The following is a 20,235-nucleotide window of genomic DNA, read 5'->3' as shown; positions in this document are numbered from 1 at the left end:
TGGATGGGTGGATGGATGACTAGCTATTATGTGATTCTTCAATGTCTCCATCAACAACAACAAATCCTATACATAGCAAACTGTTTTGATGATATCTGTCTCAGTTTAACTTCTGTTAAAAAAATCGAACGCTGCCAGTAGGCCTTCCACCAGCCAACGACTGAATGACTTTCATTGTGAAGCAATTGCAGCTTCCAATAGCTTTAGTCACCAACGTTAGTGATTGCTAAATCCTTGGTGTTAGTTCAAGAGACAGCCATAATGAGCTGGTTAGATGGAGCTGGTGGCAACATCAAAACTCCATTACATCACCAAGGTAAGCAACGCTTGCCGTGCCATTTTTGTTTCAAGTGAGAAGTAGGGTCATTTTCTCATAGACTTCTATACAATCAGACTTCATTTTTGCAACCAAAGGAAATTGGCTATTAGAAAGGATGCAAGTTTAAGGCACTTCAGCATTGGCTTCACTTTTCAGAACCAGAGGTTGCCCATTGGTATAAATCCAGCTTTAGGGTTAGAGGTAATGAATTATGCAGTAACCCTAACCAACAAGCATAATCACTGAGGTACGTTTTTAGAAATAAGTGTTTGTTTTTTTAACAAATCTCTGGTTCTTATACATTCAATTAATTACATTTAATTATGTGCATTTCATATAGTTTCTAATTGAGAACCTCTTTTGATACCCAACCCTACCTAAGCCCCACATGTTTGTAACAGCATCTGTCTGTCTCAGATGGCACTATCCAAAAGTAATTTTTTGAGGACACAGAGGAAAACACAAAGGCCCCACAGCTCTGGTACGACGTCTTTCCTCGTTAAGAGAAGTTTGGGGCAGACAGATCTGTCATGTAGAGGACGACAGGAGTGATGTGAAAGTAAAATGTTCTGTCAGCCAGAGAGAGGCTGAACTGTACTGTCTGACTTCCTGGTTTAATTTGACCCCACCCACAGCGGCTGTGACTTATTGGTTGTTATGCTATATCGCAGGGTGCTGACTCCAATCTTCTAAGTAATTTGTTCTTTTCAATCTCTCCTCATTACCATACAAAGTGAGGGACCTTTTCCAAAGTTATTACCATTACAGCTGTCTGAAGCCCTGCTTAGCGAGACAAACATAAAGACTGTATTACTCACCGCTTCGATGAAAGTTCACCAGTGTACAGGCTACTGTATTTTCTGAAATTCTGCATTAGTGAAAAAACAATACCATTTGCACAAATAATTTATCCCCCCATATGGCTCTAAAATGCATCTAATGCCACATAACAACGACTTAAGTGTGTGGCTCCGCCTACAGTCATTTCTAAGTTTCTTATTTTGCATCTGCACAGTAAAGTGCTCTCTTTGTGACCATCTGAATATGGATGTCAACTTGTTTCTAAAAGCGCCGCAGCTGTTGCTCAGACTGCAGCTTTTTCCCCTGGTCCACCCAACATGATGAATAGAAAACAGCAGAAAGCTTGAACAGTGTTTCTGTCGCATATAGGGCCCAAACATCTCAGTGCTGTTATTCAAATGAGTCTGTCTAAGTGCTGGAGTCTGCGCTGAGAGAGCCTCACTTACCCTGCACTCTGCCCAGAATGAGCGATTTGATGCTGTTGAATTCCACATCAGATGTCAAGTTGAAGTCCTCTCTGGCATTCTGGTCGATCTGAAAAATAATGTATGTCACATCTGTAAAAGGTAAAAGCTTAGCAGGTAGAAAGCAAAGACTGATACCAGCGGCAAACAGTCGAGGACAGCTTCCCAAGTGTTTAAACAAAGGCTGCTCCGTGAAGAAACGACAAATTGCTACAAAGAAGAAAGCAATTAAACACGAAAAGCTAGCCGGAGGCTGAACCTCTCGTCTGACCTGCATTATTTAAATGATTTTAAACCCCAAAGCTGGAAACCAATAGACCCCCATGAGATGCAGTGGTTCACAGTAGCTGAGCAGAGAAGTGGGGCAGGTTGTGATGTGGCAAATGCCTCAGAGAGAGACACTCTTTTATAATAACAGAGAGGGTGTGATGTATTGCTTGCAAACACAGAGATTTGGGCTTTAGTGAATCATTTATCAACAAGACATCTGCTAATGCTGATCAACCCGAGAGTAAAGTGCAGCCACAGAAAACAGAGAAATAGAAAGTAGCTTGAGAACAGAGAGGAAATGTAGCATTTATGAATTTATATTCTATTAGGTTTCCCAAAGCCTGTGGTCAGAGGAATATCTGGACATTTTGGTGCACTATAAGTGAGATATCCACTGCCACGCCTGAGGGGACTGATCTATCAATTATAATCTATTCTCTGATAATATAACCATTTGAAGTTTATTGCCCACTGAAGCTCACTGTCATATTAATTGAACTGCTGGCGGTTGTTTCTATATTTTGTGGCAGGTCACTCACTCACATGCTGCGGTCAATGTTTTAACAGAGCACAGTGGGATGCCTTTGACAGCTGTCATTTACGGAGCAAACATCTGGATTTATAGTCAATACCTATTAATCAAAATGCCTGGATTGGTCCCGATGCTCATTTTTTTGTGTAGATTATTGTTAATAATTTTTATCTTATAGGTGGCACAAGTTTAGGATGCACCTTTGCACAAAGTTTCTTGTTTATGAGTATTAACCATACACTGTATATAAAGATGGACGACTAAAAAGTCAAAGTACACATCAAATACATTTTTCCCAAAGATGGTTTCTGTCATTTTAGGTAGTTCTTATCACGCTGATGTTTGTTCAAGTGTTAATTTTTCTGATAAGTTTGGTTTTAATTAGTTATTTGATGCTATATAAAGGGGGGTGAGACGTCATGATTGACAGCCGCTCTGAGTGAGGTAGTCACAGCTAACGTAGCAGCTAGGTGGCTCACGCTAGCAAGCTATGGCCACACTCGCTCGTGATTGGCTCAGCCAGGTTTGTGGGCGGGACCTCGATACCTCGGCTCCAGCTCCCCAATCACTATTGCGCAGAATCTGGCTCCAAATGACGTCAAAATCTCAGGATGGCAGCTCCCGTATCTGGGATATTTTGGCTTCACTTCTGTACAGTGGAAGGAAGTGGAGACGCATTGTCCATCTAATATACAGTCCATGATATTATCCCAGTTTGGATCTATAACTGTGTGGAACATATATCCATGTATACATGATTCATTTGCAGTGGGAGAATAAACCACAGGGTCACAAAACAAGCGTCAGCCAGCAGTGTCAATGAATAATTTCACAACAGGCATGAGCCCCAGTAGTGTCCCTGTGCAGCCTGCACCTCATTATCAGGTGTGTGGTGCAGTGTGAGCAGTAGTGGGTTTATTTAACAATATAATTCACAATTTGGCTGTCAGTCTGACACACCTTTAATAAAAGAGGATTGCGTTTTATTCCTACTCTTTGGTTCGCAGTGTTTTTGGTGATCTGTGTGACACAGTGTGAATCATTTGTTGTGTGTGTGTACCTGAACAGAGACGGTGTCTACCAGTCTCCTGATGATCACTGTGTGCAGATGTCCATCAGCCAAGTTCGTGACTCTGCTCCCCATCACCTCCACATCTCTGCTGCTGTGCAGCTTGTACCTCAGTTCCAGCTCGTCTTTGCAAACACAGAACAATACAATCGTACTCTTTAATGCAAGCATGTACAGAATCAAAGAGACTTGCAATCCAGAAAGTTGTATTTGTTAGCAATGGAGCGTTTTTTTTAGTACATACTCGAAGAACCATCCTCTGTTACTTTACCGCTATTATAAATTAGTTTCATATTATACGTATTATATTAAGGTGAAGTAGAGAGGAGCTTTATTTGTCCCAATTTGACTTCTAAAGACAAAAGTCACTGAATAATGAATATTACTCATGAGATATAAAACAGATATAATACAAGCCGTTGCTGAAAACTGAAGTAAACCAAAGTAAAATAAAGTTATAATATATAGTTATTTTGGTCGACCACCAACAATAAAGGGAAGCCCATGCCATGAACGACAAAGATGATGATCTAATCTTTACAGTGTTGCTGTTTGGTGGAAACATGTCAAAAGTTAAAGACCAGAGACACATTTTAATGTTCAGTCTTTGATAATTAATTATGCACTCAAGCCTAAAAAATATCCCCATTTCTTGGCTCTGAACATCTTAGAAGACGTGTATTCATTCTGTCAAAGAAAGAACATTTCATCCAGATATCTGAATTTTCAAAGATACCAGCTGCTGAATTAAGAAGCTACAAATCATTTAGGATTAATACTTTATCTCTATGAATAACACTCCATGATATGAAATAATTTCCCCATTTTTTGTGTCTTTGTCTTTTCTTTTACAGTTACACTTAATAAATTCCACGTCGCTGAGATAATTTGAATTCTGCGAGATGTCTGAAGACTTTACAGATGAGCAGAAATGATAGGAAATAATTGTTCTTTTTTTTAAAGATCCGAACACTATATAACTTACTGCGCTTTCCCAAAACAAAATTCTAATTATAACTCACTATGTTACTTTTTTCACAAACTAATAGGAAGCAATTCCCCTGTCATAAAAGCCCATCTTGATAATAAAAACAATCTTGCAGAGGGCAAAGAGTGTTTCAGACAATCAGCGAGTGACTTAGGTAGTAAAGTGTCTCTGTGTGCAGCAGCTGAGGCTCCTGTTACTGCAGCAGCAACAGAGAGAAACATGAGAAAAGCCTTTGTGGTGCATCCAAAAGAAACCTCTCTCTGGGATTTAATTAGATACTTCAGCAGATACTTGATGACGACTATCTCTCCGCTATTTCTCTCGGTCATAAAAAAGCAGAAAGTTACTTCTACTAACAGCAGAATTTATAAAAAAAAAAAACTTCATAATAATGATATGAAAAGTAGGGCTGTCAAAGTTAACGCGATAATAACGCAATTAACACAATCGATCCTTCGGAGGTTGTAGCGGGCTCAGTTTTAAAGCTATAGTGAAAATACTGGTATCATATGAAAATCTAAGAAATCCATTGGTACCAACCATGTCATGTTAGCTTGTCGCGAAGGAGGCTAAATGATGCTACAAAGTTATGCTACATTTTTTAAAACTGGCATGGCCATTTTCAAAGGGGTCCCTTGACCTCTGACCTCAAGATATGTGAATGAAAATGGGTTCTCTGGGTACCCACGAGTCTCCCCTTTACAGACATGCCCACTTTATGATAATCACATGCAGTTTGGGGCAAGTCATAGTGAAGTCAGCACACTGACACACTGACAGCTGTTGTTGCCTGTTAATAATAATAAATACATGCATACATTTGCATAAAGCAGCATATTTGCCCACTCCCATGTTGATAAGAATATTAAAAACTCCCTTTAAGGTATCATTTTGAGCAGATAAAAAATGTGCAATCAATTGAACAATCATGCGACTAATTGTGATTAAATATTTTAATCGATTGACAGCCCTAATGAAAAGTAAATTTAATATTATATTCCATTTCTGCTAATAGATCCCCCTAATTGTTACACACTGGTCCTTTAAATGATGCCACAAAATACAGTATGTTCATCAAAGGTTTCAGTTTGCTACTTTTTGCTGTTTTGACAATGGATTGTGTTAAAAATTACAAAATAAATCTCTAACACCTCAACTTCACGCTAGTGAAAAATAACAGCTATATTTACAAGTTGCAGTCACTGGATGATGGCAAATCCTATTATGCTATGCAGGAATGCTGGCATTGCTCCCTGCCAACTGGAGCTCTGTAAAGCCCTACAGTGAAGCGAGTGATGAAAATTTGAACACAATAAATAATCACAATGGCAAGAACAAGGGAAGGAGGACCCCCTGCTGCCAGCAGAATTATCATTTAATAGTAACTGCACCAAATGTTTTCTTTGAACCTGACACTGTGCATAGCAATTAGACTGGCTGTGTGGAGAAGGAGGCAGCAGAAGATGACAGACTGGATGCAGAGGGAGAAAGAAACAGAGAGGAGAGGAGAGGAGAGGAGAGGAGAGGAGAGGAGAGGAGAGGAGAGAGGAGAGGAGAGGAGAGGAGAGGAGAGGAGAGGAGAGGAGAGAGGAGAGGAGAGGAGAGGAGAGGAGAGGGGGTGTCCTCACCATGACTGTTGATGAGCAGGGCCAGGTACTCCCTATAGAAAGAGTTGACGTAGAGCAGCAGAGCCGGACTCTGACTGGTCCTGAAGCTCAGCGAGATGTTTTCTCCTCTTAGCGTCACATCAGCATAAATGGAGGAAGGCAAGGTGCTGCTGTTCCTGCTCAGTTCATAGGGCTCCTTCAGGTTGTAGGTGATGGATGTTGATGACTTAAAGCTGGCTGAAACCTCTGAAAATTAGAAAGTTGACAAGTGAACTTCCTATGTATGACTTTCACTCTGACATGTCCTTAGGCCTGAGTAAAAATATGTTTCTTGTTTGTTACATGTTAACTTGTTTAATAAAATGTATTTACAGTTTAAATAATAGCAGATAAAAGCCAAGTGTAGCCATGTTACGTTTAGATTTCATGTCAAAAATCAAATCTCTTCTGTCAGTTTTTGGCTTTAACTGTTAAATTAACTCTTAGAATTGAAGTTGTTTATGATTTAAAGGAATATCATTTTTGGATTACTGCTTTCACTTTAATATGAAGCATATACTGGCAACTGGTTAGCTTCACTTAGCATAAAGACTAGAAACAGGGAGAAAGACCAGCCAAGTGTTAATGTGTGGGACTATTTCTTGGCTGGCTGCTGCAACTTCCTTGCCTGATATAACAGATATCAGACATAATTGTCAACTCAGTTTCCATCTTCAGTCTGGCATTGTTTTTATGCTTTGGTTTTCATACAGATTTAAAAAAAAAAAAAAAAAAAAATTAGGGGTGAGGGAAAAAAATCGATACAGCATAGTATCGCGATATTTTGTGTGGCAATATTGTATCAATACATGGACGTCAAGTATCGATCTTTGATGATATAAACTATAAACCTCTTAAAAATCATCAATCCGACGGCCGCTATTCTGTCTTTCAGAGGTTGTATCGGGCTCAGTCTTAAAGCTAGAGTGGAGATACTGGTGTCGTATGAAACTAAACAATCTTAAGGAATTGGTATTGATTGGTATCAACAATGTCATACCTGTCGCGAAGGAGCTAAATAACGCTCCTAACTTTGCTAAATTTTGGCGAGGAAAAACTGTTATGGCCATTTTCAAAGGGGTCCCTTGACCTCTGACCTCAAGATGTGTGAATGAAAGTGGGTTCTATGGGTACCCACGAGTCTCCCCTTTACAGACATGCCCACTTTATGATAATCACATGCAGTTTGGGGCAGGTCATAGTCAAGTCAGCACACTGACACACTGACAGCTGTTGTTGCCTGTTGCAAAATGTTTAAAATCGCAATAAGATGGTATCGTGACTTAAGTATCGTGATATCGTATCATTGGCCCTCTGGTGATTTCCATCCCTATTAATAATTGAGCTTTAAAAGGTGCTGCAGATTTTGTTAGTATAGGACAGAGCCAGAAGAGCACAGGTTTCCCTCCGTTTCCAGTCTTTGTGCTAAGCTAAGCTAACCAGCTGCTGGCTGCAGAACGGACAAACATGAGAGTGAAATCCATTTAATATTATGTTGACTTTCAACACTGTCCAACAAGCCCTTGACGCATCACATGGCGGACACAATGACATGGTGGGCTAGAAGAGTCCTTTAAGATAATCCTGATGCTTGACCTTCAGGAAAGAGCGTGCTCATTATGACCCACTCTAAATGAGTGTAGAGAGGCCGAGCTGTCGGGGTCAGTCTAATGTCTGTAGACTGAAGGATCCTCTTCAGAAAGCCGCCTGATCTTTGCTCTCTCCTCCTCATTAAAGCACCACGGGTAGGTCATAATAATTGTGTTCTGTAAAGCTTTAACATAAACCCGTCTGTTGGCTCACAAATTAATCAAAACTAGCTGCAGTCAACTTGTTGTAGTTTTTTATTTGTCTGAAAGAGTTGAGATTAAAGGTTAAAGGTTAATTGACTGTTTGCTAAACCCCTCCCCCGAACAATGAATGTCCAATCATAGCCAATCCAACCACAGTTTTCTACATGGATCACCACCAACTGGTTAGGATGCTGCTGACTTTTTGCCTGTGACACACAGCTTTTAGTCTTTTAGCACAACATCAAGTGTATATTTAAGACACTTTTAGAGGATTCTTGTTTTAAAATTCAGCTGTAAACATTAAAAAGTCAGCCAGAGACAGTGTTTTCAACAAACTGGGGCTTAAGTTTGCTTATTAAGCTCGATAAATACTGCTGATCAAATTTGCAAGCGAGGGTTGTCATTTCAGCAGGTAAACCAACAGTTGCTGGCTATAAATGAGAGGCTGCTTTTGTCTTCCTCTGTCTGAAATCAAGGACCCACTGTTATCCAAATTGACTGGCAAATCAAAAATAAAAAGCTTGACAGGTATAGCAACAGTAACTAAGGTGGGTGGGGCTTAGCAAGATTCTCATTAGTTATAGAAACAACAAGGGATGGTAAGCCAGATAAAACCATATTGTTAATACTCCTCTATGTCATTCTTTATCCCATGAAATTTGTCTGGAGTATAAAACTCACTCTGCCGTCCTTAGACACAAACCTACAATGAACTTCATGCTAAATTAGTCTATCATCTCTTATGCACAAGGAAATTAACTTGTCAAGGCAATTGTTGGGACAAAAAACTAAATGTGAGAATTTGTAAGTTTGAGGAGAGACTGTTTTATTATTTTTAAGATGATATCAGACCATGTTTAACTAAGGTTTTTTTTCATCCAGTGTGCCAACCTGTCTGTCAAATATAATTGGATCTGTCTGGAGAGTGTTAAATCTTAAAATGTCTAGAGAAATTAAAACTTCAAAGGGCTGAAATCATGTTATCTGTGCATATGATGAAAGTTCATATTACTTATTAGTTGCTTGAAAGAGAAATAAATTGGAAAAATAGAAACAGGAGCAACACTGTCCTTTATTAACATTAAAATGTCATTGATTGATACTTTAAGGCACAGAATGTCAATGATATCAGGGCTTTGGATCTGTGTTTTTACTGGCAGGAAGTCATCAGAGTGTATTTGAATGTATGTACCTTTATGACAGAAGGCTCCAGTGTAGGCCGACTGGTCGCAGTCGCAGGAGAAACCATTGGCTCTCTCCACACAGCGACCCTGGTTCTGGCAGAGCGAGCCGTAGGTGCTGCAGTGGCCCGGGCATCCGGGTCGGACCCCTGGGGTGATCTTCGCCCTCTCCTCCAGGTCCAGAGTGACGCCGTTCAGCTGCAGGGAGCGGATGCAGCCCAGAAAGCCTTTCTGTCTGGACGCAGTGCCTCCTGCCAACAAAAAAAAAGACTGTACACATGATACACTAGTACCAGCACACTCAGTGTGAGTTGCCCCGTATTTGACCAACACCAGAGTTTAAAACCTGCACAGTCCTCATTTGTTCAAGAGCATCCCCATTATGTGCCTCTTGTAATCAACCCAAATCGACGATCACAATAATACAAAATGTTCTCCACCAAGTTCTTTATACAACATTCAACACAAATGGTATTCACTTATATGGACAGATGTACGCTTTTATGAGACTTTCATCACATGGCAGACTTAATAATAATTTGAAAAGGAAAAAATATGATTTGGTTTTATTAGTCAGTATTTCAGGCCTATTTAACTGATCTCATTGATCAGTTTAGCTATACTAATTGGAGAAGTGAAGGGCCAATTCATTTGAATGTTGCGTAACTTTTCATTGGGGGGAAATATAGCCCAAATTCTCACAAGCCGGCCCAAATTTCCTTACCTTGCACGGCAGCTGGATTCTCGCGATGTCACGAGATCACGCGAGAATTGCAGGGTCTCTTATCACACGAAAATCATCTTGTCAGGCTTCAAGTAATGCGTTTGTGTCCGGCAAGCCAGACAACCGACTAGCTAGCGGCAGCTACAGGCGTGGCTTAGGTGTGTGAGACACAGAGAGGCGACAGTTCGTTCTAAACAATTGCAGCTCCTGAAGAGTTTAGCGTAGATGCTGCAATAGCATCAGTTACTGTATATCAGAAGTGGAGAGTATTCCTTCATTGAAAGAAGAGCAAAGAACGATTTTTTTCTCGATGGAAAAGATGTTTTTGCTCTTCTTTATGAAAGTGCCTGCTCTTTTCCAAACAGTTTCCAATGACGACTTCTCAGATGGTTCTGTGTAACAAACTATTCGGCGTGTCAGGTTAAAAATTCCTACCTGCCCAATGAAATAAAAAGTAGCTAGATAGGTCAAATTCCTCCTGTATGATTGTAAAACTATAATTTTTTGTTTTCTCTGCAGAAAATTATGATTGACAGGAACATGCTGCCACTGCAGCACAACAAGGCCATGTCTGCTCTGCAGGGCTCTGAGACCCTGACACTGCCTGTATCACTGTGCTGGCTGTAGATTGGCTAACTGCGTGGCTGATGATGAGCCATCTGGTGTCTGATATCATCTTTTCCACTAACAGGCGAGACGAGGAAACTCTTCCTCCTTTCACCTGACGATACGCATTCTAATATAGCAACCTCACACTGTTCACTGAGTTTAGACTTGGCAAAATTACATTCCTCCCAGAGTTCAAAGCTGGCGACGTCTTATTTTATATTCACGCATGACAGTTATTATTGTTCTTGCCGACTGGAATTGGCAGAGTATTACTCTCGCAGCTCGAGTCTCTGTGAGGCTCTAGTCTCCTTCTGCAGCAACAGTTATAAAACACAGACAGCACATGAAGAGCACACAGAGTGGGAAATCTCATTACAGTTAGCATTCTCCTCGGCTCAAGGAAACATCTGATTACACTGAATGAAAAACATGCACAGCAAACTTCTATTAAATGATGATTTAACCAGCAGAAGCTAAAATATGGAGTGTATAGAAAATACTGCTTGTGACTGCAAAAGATGATAACATTTTTAGTGCACTTTGGCTAAAAGGCCGATGGTAGACTCGTTAGGGAGAAACTCTGACAGAGGGAGAGAAACAAAGGACAGGAACTACTTAATAGTAGCCCTGCAGGAGTCAAAAGACCCTGTATATGACAGTGAGGATGTCAACCACTCAGCAGCTTTAGAGGCTCACCTCATGGTGTTAAAACACCAAGAGAGTCTGATGTTGCATAAAAAGCAAGAGGGCTATAGTGTTTCACTGACATACTGTCAGCGATGGAAAGAGTACTAGAATATTTCAGTCAAGTAAAATTAAAATGACATGTAAACATGTGATTATGTAAAACGTAGGTTACAGCGTTACATCTTTAAAAGAGGGGGTTGCATAATGATGGTAATGTTATACGTATGGTAAAACTATTACATTAAAGAACACCTTTAAGGCACAGTCACACATGCGCGAATTCAGGCCATGTTTGTGCTGAAAGTTCACCAAAGTTGAACTCGAATGCGAAGATGCAAATTTGTTTCGCCACCGGAAGCAAATGTTTTTTCGCTCCTTCGCTCGCATAGAATGGAAGTGAACGGGAGGGGAATGTTAATTTCGCGCATGTGTGACCGTGCTCTTAGGCTACAAAAGTGCAATAAAATGTCAACGTATACACTAGCGGAACAACATCACGCCGTTCCCGATGAATGATTTATGAACCGCACCACAGAGCCCTTATGTCCAAATCAACAATTCTTTCCTTTTCTATACATTGACATTTGCAGCCTGAGCGCACAACTGATTATCAATAATACATATATATCCACCTTCCTTAGTGCAGCCTTACTAGATTAACCAGAAAAGCGGATAAAACTCAAGACAATTAAACAAAAAGCCGTCCATCCAAGCCGGAGAACACCCACGCTAACACAGGGAGAACATGCAAACTCCACACAGAAGGTCCCCAAGATGGGTTTGAACCTACGACCCTCTCGCTGTGAGGCGACCACTGCACCACCGTTCCAACCCCACTGAATAACAATGACCAACATTAAATATAAAAGATGCTATGGACACTGTGGCAGTGCAACAAACATTATAAAGCTACACTTATTGTAGAACTAAAGGCAGAATAAGGCCTCACCAAAACATGTATATTCAAGATGACAGTGGCAAAGATCAACTATGAGCATTTTAGCCAGACCCAGCATGCACCTGTTGGTTGTGCAACATTGTGGGTGTTTTTGATTTTTAGCGTGCTCACCGGTTGGAGCATTAAACTAGTGACTAATTAAGGTAGATGCAACCCTCTTTACCTATGCCGAGTCATCCTTCCAGGTTCGACTGCACCCCTCGCCAATTCTGACACTCCGCTAGTTAAAGGCAGGGTTGACGATGTTATCCAGTATTCACTATTTGTTATATTGGTTGAAATGGTCTTTACACCCCGACAGCGATCCATTACTTATGAGCTCTGAATAAGGACCGGAAAAGAGCCATCATCTGTAGCTGCTGTAATCCTGTAAAAACGTCTATCAATCACTGCCTCGCGGTCCGCTTAGAAAGAACCAATCAGATGCCTCCCTGCTCGTACTCTACCCTTGGCGTGTGACTTTTTTTTTTTTTTTTTTTTTAAACAGAGTTTATTTATACATTTTGCTAATACAACTCTTACAATCCATTGCACAAACATGTTTGGACTGGTATATAACCCCCCCACCCCCCACCCCCCACCCATGCGTGTGACTTTTGTTTGCGATTTGAAATGTAGCAAAATAAAATGCTTAAAATAGAAAATACTGATTATTTTGACTGAAAATGACTAAAATACACAATATAGGAACAGAAAAAATACTTTTTTACAGTAATGAGGGTAAATGTAATTTGTTACTTCCGTCCCTCCATATTTTATCCGGCCATATATTTTCTCATGTGACACAAAGAACTAAGCAGGAGGACATAAACACAGATATCTGTTCACATCAGCCAACACAGAAACTATAACAATACAATCAATTATTGATACGAGCATTATTTTGCTCATACAAGGATGTGTGTTGCAGTGTGTACACAAAATTAATTCTTTCCTACGGCAATAAATGAAGTTGAACCAGAATAACTTTGTGTCATATAAATTCACCCACGGCAATATTACGGCTCATTAATTCAAACTATGGAATGCCCTGTCTTATTAAGTTACACAAGGAAATGTTATATATTAAAAATGAGACACACTATTCATAGTAATATAGATGTCTTTGCAGTGTTGTGAATTATGATTTCACTGAGGGGAGGCTGCTAACATTATGGATTAACAATAACAATTTCTAGAGCACATGGCCCTTAACTTTCCAGAACAAGAGAGGAGAGACGCCCAAATGCATATTGCTTTGCTGTGAATCAAGTATTTGTCAAACATAAACACCCTCTCCCACAGCGGTCTATTTCATAATCCCATCACATTTTCAATCAAACATATGATTACCTCTGCATCGCTGGTAAACATCAACCAAGACAGTGCCACCCGTATAAGGAGAACGACGTGGTCACTTCTTTCTGGCTGTTCAGGAAGGATTATTAGCTTAACACAGCCAGCCAATCAATGCCCACCGCCATCTCTCTGCATCTCTCCACATCATTATTTGTTGGCTGATTTTCTTTTCAGAATGCGTGTTTACGAATGAATGAATGTCCATAATATTTGCAGAAAGATAAAGCCTCATCATACAAGGTCGATTTTCATCCCCTCAAACACAGTTCAACAGATTAGAGCAAGGTTAAATAGAATTATGAGTGTCTGTGGAAAAGATGAAGTGAAGATAAGAGAGTTTAAACTAATGAAGTTAAGAGGCTTGCAGCATGGAAACGGCCTCTGTGCTTTACTGTATTCTGTCAGTACAACTGTATTTTATTAAAATATATCTTAAATATAGGCTACATATCTACAGACGATCAGACTAGGCACGCAAAGTGCATTATTATCATACTGTCGGAGATGTGTCTGTGGTTTTTTTCCGCTGCTTTGCACGGAGATGACGCCCGCTAGCTCTCTCTCTCTCCTCCCCGGTTCTCTAAAGCTTTGTACCCCGCTGTTGCCTGGCACAGACGGACGGTCCCCGGGGACCACTGGTACAACCTTATATTTCGATGTTAATAAAAATGTACCCAAATTCACAAATATGTAGGATATTACTACTGACATTCATGTAATATTACATCACAACATCTGCTGTATTAGCCATGTGTTTACTACGTGTGTATTTGCATATAGAGCGGGGAAGCGAGATTGGATCACAAGTGACCACTCAAGACGCATGTGGAGACGCATTCTAATGCCAGGTGTGAACAGATGTACTTAAAGCTGTCCACTTGTGTTCGGATCACTCAGGACGCATGTTAATACCAAGTCTGAACAGGGCCCTAGTATCAAATATTCAGATTGAATTCATGGTTACTTTACGGTGTACTCCAGCTACAAGTTCTTATGTTTAACAAATCCCATGAAGAAAAACATAGCTAACTTTGATCTTGAACTTGTTCCAACGAACAAGCATTGCCTGTATAGCTAAAGCCTGATATGGCTTAGTCTTTTGTGCTCCATTGTCCTTTACTTTACTACAATGAAGACGGCCACTGTAGTTAATTGAGAGTCAATCCCACATACACTGTCCTGCTGCCACAAATAGTCACAAGAGCACTAAATGTGTATTGGTCTTCTAGTGAATAAGTCTTTTACATTTGTGACATCTTTTTAAAGATTGACATCATCATCATTAGGACAAATGGACTTTGGGTTGAGTGTCACAAACAGGGTAGAGAAGTTGGAAAGTATTCAGAGGTACCAAAGTCAATGTGTCATCAGCTAAAATTGCAAATTTTTTAGCAGCTTGTCAAAATGAGAGCTAAACATTGTCTGGAGGATCCAAAATTGCATGGAAAAGGACTCTTCAAGCATAGTTTTCCATTCTCTTTTTAATGAATGCAATGCATCTGTTTTCATGCAATTTTCCAATCAGCGGGTTTATTGGGCCCCATACAGATGCAGGTGCACTTTTACAGGCTACACTTATTCATCAAAGGTAATTATTGTTCAGTGTTTAGAAAGCAAGCACTCATTATCTCCTTTTTCCAGTACAGCACCAACGTTTTTTTTTTCTCAATGCAGCAATATTGGCAGCATTTGTTAACACAACTCACCACTTTCTAAGCACCACAGGCCAGTTGGGTTATAAAGGACTCTGAGGAGGAGGTTTACTGTTACTAGAAATACGCAGCTGCCTGGTTTCCTGAACTCCAACAGCTGCCCATGTGGGACTTCTGCGGTGCAGAGTACAACTTTGATCCCATAATGCTGTCTAATATGAAGTGAATAGCAAAGTGGGCAGAATTTACTTTGTAAAATAAAGTCCACCGAAGTTTAATTTCTCGGAATAGCTGCCTACTTCAGGATGAGTTGTCACAGTCTCAGATAAGAAAGAATATGGTAGCAATTATCACCAGCACTCAGCTGCTAATGAGATTAATGTTCAAACACCATAACTCTCTCCACCTCATAATCTTAATCCTTACTATAACCTTAAACTAACCCTGACTCCTTTAACCTAAAACCCAAATCCTAACACTACTAAATTCTCTCACTTTGAATTTTCCTCATACGTCTAACATTTTGAAGGCATTTGGAAACACACACACACACACACACACGCACACGCACACACACACACACACACACACACACACACACACACACACACACACACACACACACTCACACTCACACTCACACTCCTGCCTCTCACCTATGAATAACTGGCTGTTGAGCTGCAGGTGAATGTGTCCGTCAGCAGGAGCCTCCTGCGTGGTGGCTGGGAACTCGTCGACACGTAGCGAAGCTTCCTTCACATTTCGCTCGGCTCGCACGCTGTGCCACCGGTTGTCGTTCAGTGGGACGTTCGTCTCCATTCGCACCTCCAGTGGACCGTTTCCCACGTCGAAGGAGAAGATGACCTCAGAGGCAGCTGGAGAGGAGGGTAACAGTCAGAACAGTTAGAGCAGATAAAAAACACGTAAAAGAGTGAAAGGGTTCGTACATACATACTGTAAGAAGCATTCGGATGCCTGGGTGACTGTCACACCAGCAGAGTGAGTTTGACTTGTTCCCGCCGAATTCGAACGGGCTGATTAACAAACCCTCCCTGACACTTTGAGATAATTGTGTCCTCTGATGAGTGAGACCCTGCAAATCCCTAATTTTGCACTTTGCACAGAGTGAAACACACTTTAAGCAATCCATTAAGGAACTGTTGATACTCTTAAAGCTGTAGCATGCTAAGTAAGTTCTATTTACTTTAACATTATTTATGATTGATGAAAATGAAGAGAACCTGATCAGATCCTGCAGTTGCCTCATTTTCTGATGTTCTAAGTGAAATGTGTGAAATCCATCCAACCAATGATGAACAGTTTACAGCAGAAGAATGAAGAAAAAAATAATTGTCCTGTCAATTATTCCCAGACAGTTAACTTTGTGATGACTGTGAGGCATTTCATTAAAACCCTGTTTAAGAAAATATCCTTTCAAACATAACAAAAGGAGCGTTAAGATAATTTTTTTATGTACAAAAAAAAATCTCATTTTGTTTTCTGACCATATTTTTTGTTGTAAAAACACGACAGACGTAGACACAATTGTGGGTCTTTTTTTGTCACATTGTTAATAAATTAGACTATATAGTAGTTTTAGATGTACATCTTTCAAATATCTTGGTTTTATGGTAAACTCTAAAGATCCACTGATTTTTTTATAATCTACAGACTGCCCCAAACAATGTTTTTATTGTTTTTATCCCATCCCATATCCCATTTTATATCAAAGTATGACAAAATTATTTTTTTAAGGTGTTTTTAACATTCATGTCTGATGCCATTCTCAGACTTTTGTCACTGATTTTATGGATACTCTGGAAATGTTTAACCTCACTTAGACAATACAGGAGCCCCTTGATCTGGTTCTGTAAAGCAGTCTCAGTCCTGACAACTTTGAAACTAAGGATATCTGTGTGCCTGATCACAAAGCAGTTTTATTCAGTGTGGTTTTATCCCAACTACCTTTTATTCACAGCTCACCTGTCCGCCACCATGTTTTTAACTCTATGGGTCCTATCTTACAATGCCCCGGGCAAAGCGGCGCACAGTGCAGCGCAACTGTCATTGCTAGTTTCAGACCGATGCAGTTGTCATTTTCAAGCCCAGCACCCATGTTGTGTAAGCAGTAAATGTACTTGCGCCCATATGTGCGCCCAGGCTTAAAATTAGGTTATGGGCGGGCGCTTTGCTATCTTGCGCCCACATAGGCTAAAAGTGACCATGCTTTTGCCATCAGGGCCTGTCGGCTTTGGAACAAGCTGCCTGAGGAGATAAGGCTCACAGAATCAGTAATCTCTTTGAAATCACTTCTTAAAACACATTTTTATAGACTTGCTTTTATGTGAGGTCGTCTTTTCATTGCTTTTATGTTTTTTTTTCTTTTGATTTGTATTCATTTTATTGACATTATTGTTTTTATCTATTGTAATTTTTTTATCTTTCATCATCCTTTGTCTTCTCTCTACTGTGTTTTTTGTCTTTGTGTTTAAATTTTACCTCAGTTTTGTCCTTTGTCTCGTAATCCTGCTTTTGCTTTACTTTGTCAGTCAAAGCACTTTGTAAACTAAAGGTGCTTTATCAATAAAAGTTATTATTATTAACAGGAAAGCATTTTCCTCAGTTTGTCTCCAGGTTGTGCCATCTTTCAGTGAACCCATTTGTCAGCTTTGTTCCTCCATCATCGTATGTTGGCAGAAGTGTGAAGTGACTTCCTCCCACCGTCCATCTGCTGGCAGGATGGACAGACAGCTGGACACAGATCTGACATGATCCAGAGACCCGTCCAAGGCCGGAAAGAAAGGCTACAGCTACAGAGTCACATCTGTTAGTTTCTGTGTGTGAGTGTGCCAGCACTGCTGAAACCAAGTCTCTGTTGTCTACATTTGTGTGGTTCAACCGTGTCTGTAGCTTTCACCTTCTTCAGTCCAGCTCGGCACCGTCTGCAAACAAGCAACTCTTAGTTCAGTTGCTCTTTACTTCAGATCTTTATTCTTTGCAACATTTGAAATCACATCTAATGATAATTTCCACATCTAGTGCTATTGTTTTAGGCTCACTGTGAATGAGAAGTATAATTTGTTTAATAATCCCATTTGGATATAGTTGCATGGTTAATTTTTCTGGTGATGCCACTATCAGTCCGTCAGTCCAGCGCTTTGGTCCAGACTGAAATAGCTCAACAAATATTGGACATATTATTAATAATAATGACTTTGGTGATGCCCTGACTTTTCCTCCAGCACTATCAACAGGTTGACATTTGTGGTTTTGAGTATCAGGATGGATTGTACTTTGATAACTTTGGTCATCCCCTTAACTTTTTATTTAGCGCCATCATCAGGTCGAAATTGTATTTTGTCTAATACTTTGATTTATAATTACAACTGCAAAACTAATGACGACATTCTCATCAGCCTCAGCAGTGCTTTTTGTTTAGTGTTAATTAGCAAATGTTAGCTGCAGTCACATTAAACTGATGGTGAACATGATAAATATTATACCAGTACAGCCTCAAAGAGCCGATAACGCAGCTGTAAACCTTTACCTGTAATTTCACCTCTACTTTGGTAAACCTGCAGTAATAGTAAATTTGACTGTTCTCCACTTGTTCAGTAGTGGAAGAAGTACTCAGATATTTTACTTAAGTAAAAGTAGCAATTCCAAAAGTACTCAGTTACAAGTAAGAAGTCATGCATTCAAAATCGGACTTGAGTAAAAGTACAAAAAAATTAGCATTAAAGTACCAAAGTAAAATGACTAATTATTCAGAATGGTCCATTTCAAAATAACTTATATCATATAATCATTATTGATGCATTAATGTGTGTATCACTTTAATGTTGCAGCTAGTAAAGGTGGAACTCATTTGAAATTGCTGAATACATTGACAGCAGGTCTTTATTGTCTTAATTTGAATCTGCAAAGTTACGAGAAACTAAAGTTATCAAACAAATGTAGTGGAGTAAAATATACTGTCATTTGACTCTGAAATGGTAGAAATAGACAGTAGCATAAAATGGAAATACTCAAGTACCTAAACATTTTATTAGCTACTTTCCAACCCTGACTTTTTTGATAGATCAGACGTGCGATCAGATCACACTGAAAGACAACATTCAACTTTTTTAGCAGCAAGCAATTTAAAGACATGAGAATGTACCTTATATCATCAAGTGGACACAAATCTAATGCAATGCCCTTTCTGCTTAAAATACGCGTTGTAAGTATGTGTTATCTCAGTGGGACTGAAACTCCAAACCTAATGTAGGTCAGCACGCTGTGGTCATTAATCTTCACAGCTCTATTAGGTTAAAAAGTTAACCTATAATAAAGAGAGGTGAGGTGAGCTGAAGGCCACATGGAGTCTGTTCATCCATCATAACACTGCCAGCATGCCTACTCTCCACAGTTAGGGGTGAAGTTAGCGGAGAGGTGACATCTGTGCATGAACACAACATCATTGTCCCTCGTGGATGATGCTGTCAGTGGAGGTAAAACTGTACTGCTGTGGGATTGTGGAACCATTTGATAGAATAACCCAGAGACATAACTTAATTTAGAGGCTGCTCTCTGGCCCAGTCATGTTTCTGTAACAGCAGTAATAATGATACAGAGTCATTTCAACACCAGCTGTCTTAATAATAGCAGTAATAGTGCTGCAGCGAGATAAGAGACGCGCTTCACTGTAACAATGTCGGGATTTCCCTAAGGAGGAGGGGTACCATTTGTACTGTATGTTTGTGTGTGTGTGTGTGTGTGTGTGTGTGTGTGTGTGTGTGTGTGTGTGTGTGTGTGTGTGGTAGAGAGAAAGCAAGAAAAAAAGATATATTAAAGAGAGATTACTGTATGCTTTAGCTCTCACAGATCACCTGTCGAACAGTGTGGCCAGTAATGTAACATTTGCTCCTTGGACTTCATGCTACTTCATGCTTTTTCTTCTACTTACTCAAAATTAACTAACATAAAAGCACTGCTTTCTGTTCAGCAGAATCATTTAAGAACAACACATATAAGCGAGCACTTTGTGATTTGACGCCACTATCGGCAGGATATTATATAGTAGTGTATAATAATGCCTTCCAAAACTGCTACAAATTAAAAAATATCCAACCAATAACCATTTCTGTTCTTTTTCTATCGTTAAAGCTAGGGTTGGTTAAGATTTTAGAAAGAGTTTTTGTTATATTAGTTGAAATTCTCAT

The 20,235-nt window shown here is 39.9% G+C and overlaps 1 protein-coding gene across 1 annotated transcript in view; it reads right to left on the bottom strand.

Moving 5' to 3' along the window:
- LOC141767575 (contactin-associated protein-like 4) overlaps positions 1-20,235 on the bottom strand; it is a 110,284-nt gene that overhangs the window by 7,004 nt on the left and 83,045 nt on the right. Inside the window, exons 17-21 of the mRNA XM_074635043.1 lie at positions 15,688-15,906; positions 9,075-9,314; positions 6,072-6,296; positions 3,447-3,580; positions 1,567-1,654 (exon numbers count right to left, since the gene is read on the bottom strand). Coding sequence (XP_074491144.1) covers positions 1,567-1,654; positions 3,447-3,580; positions 6,072-6,296; positions 9,075-9,314; positions 15,688-15,906 — 906 coding nt within the window. The remainder of the gene's footprint in view (positions 1-1,566; positions 1,655-3,446; positions 3,581-6,071; positions 6,297-9,074; positions 9,315-15,687; positions 15,907-20,235) is intronic.

This window comes from Sebastes fasciatus, chromosome 5, assembly GCF_043250625.1.
Source record: "Sebastes fasciatus isolate fSebFas1 chromosome 5, fSebFas1.pri, whole genome shotgun sequence".
NCBI classification, from domain to species: Eukaryota; Metazoa; Chordata; class Actinopteri; order Perciformes; family Sebastidae; genus Sebastes; species Sebastes fasciatus.
This window is presented reverse-complemented; position numbering and strand designations above follow the sequence as displayed.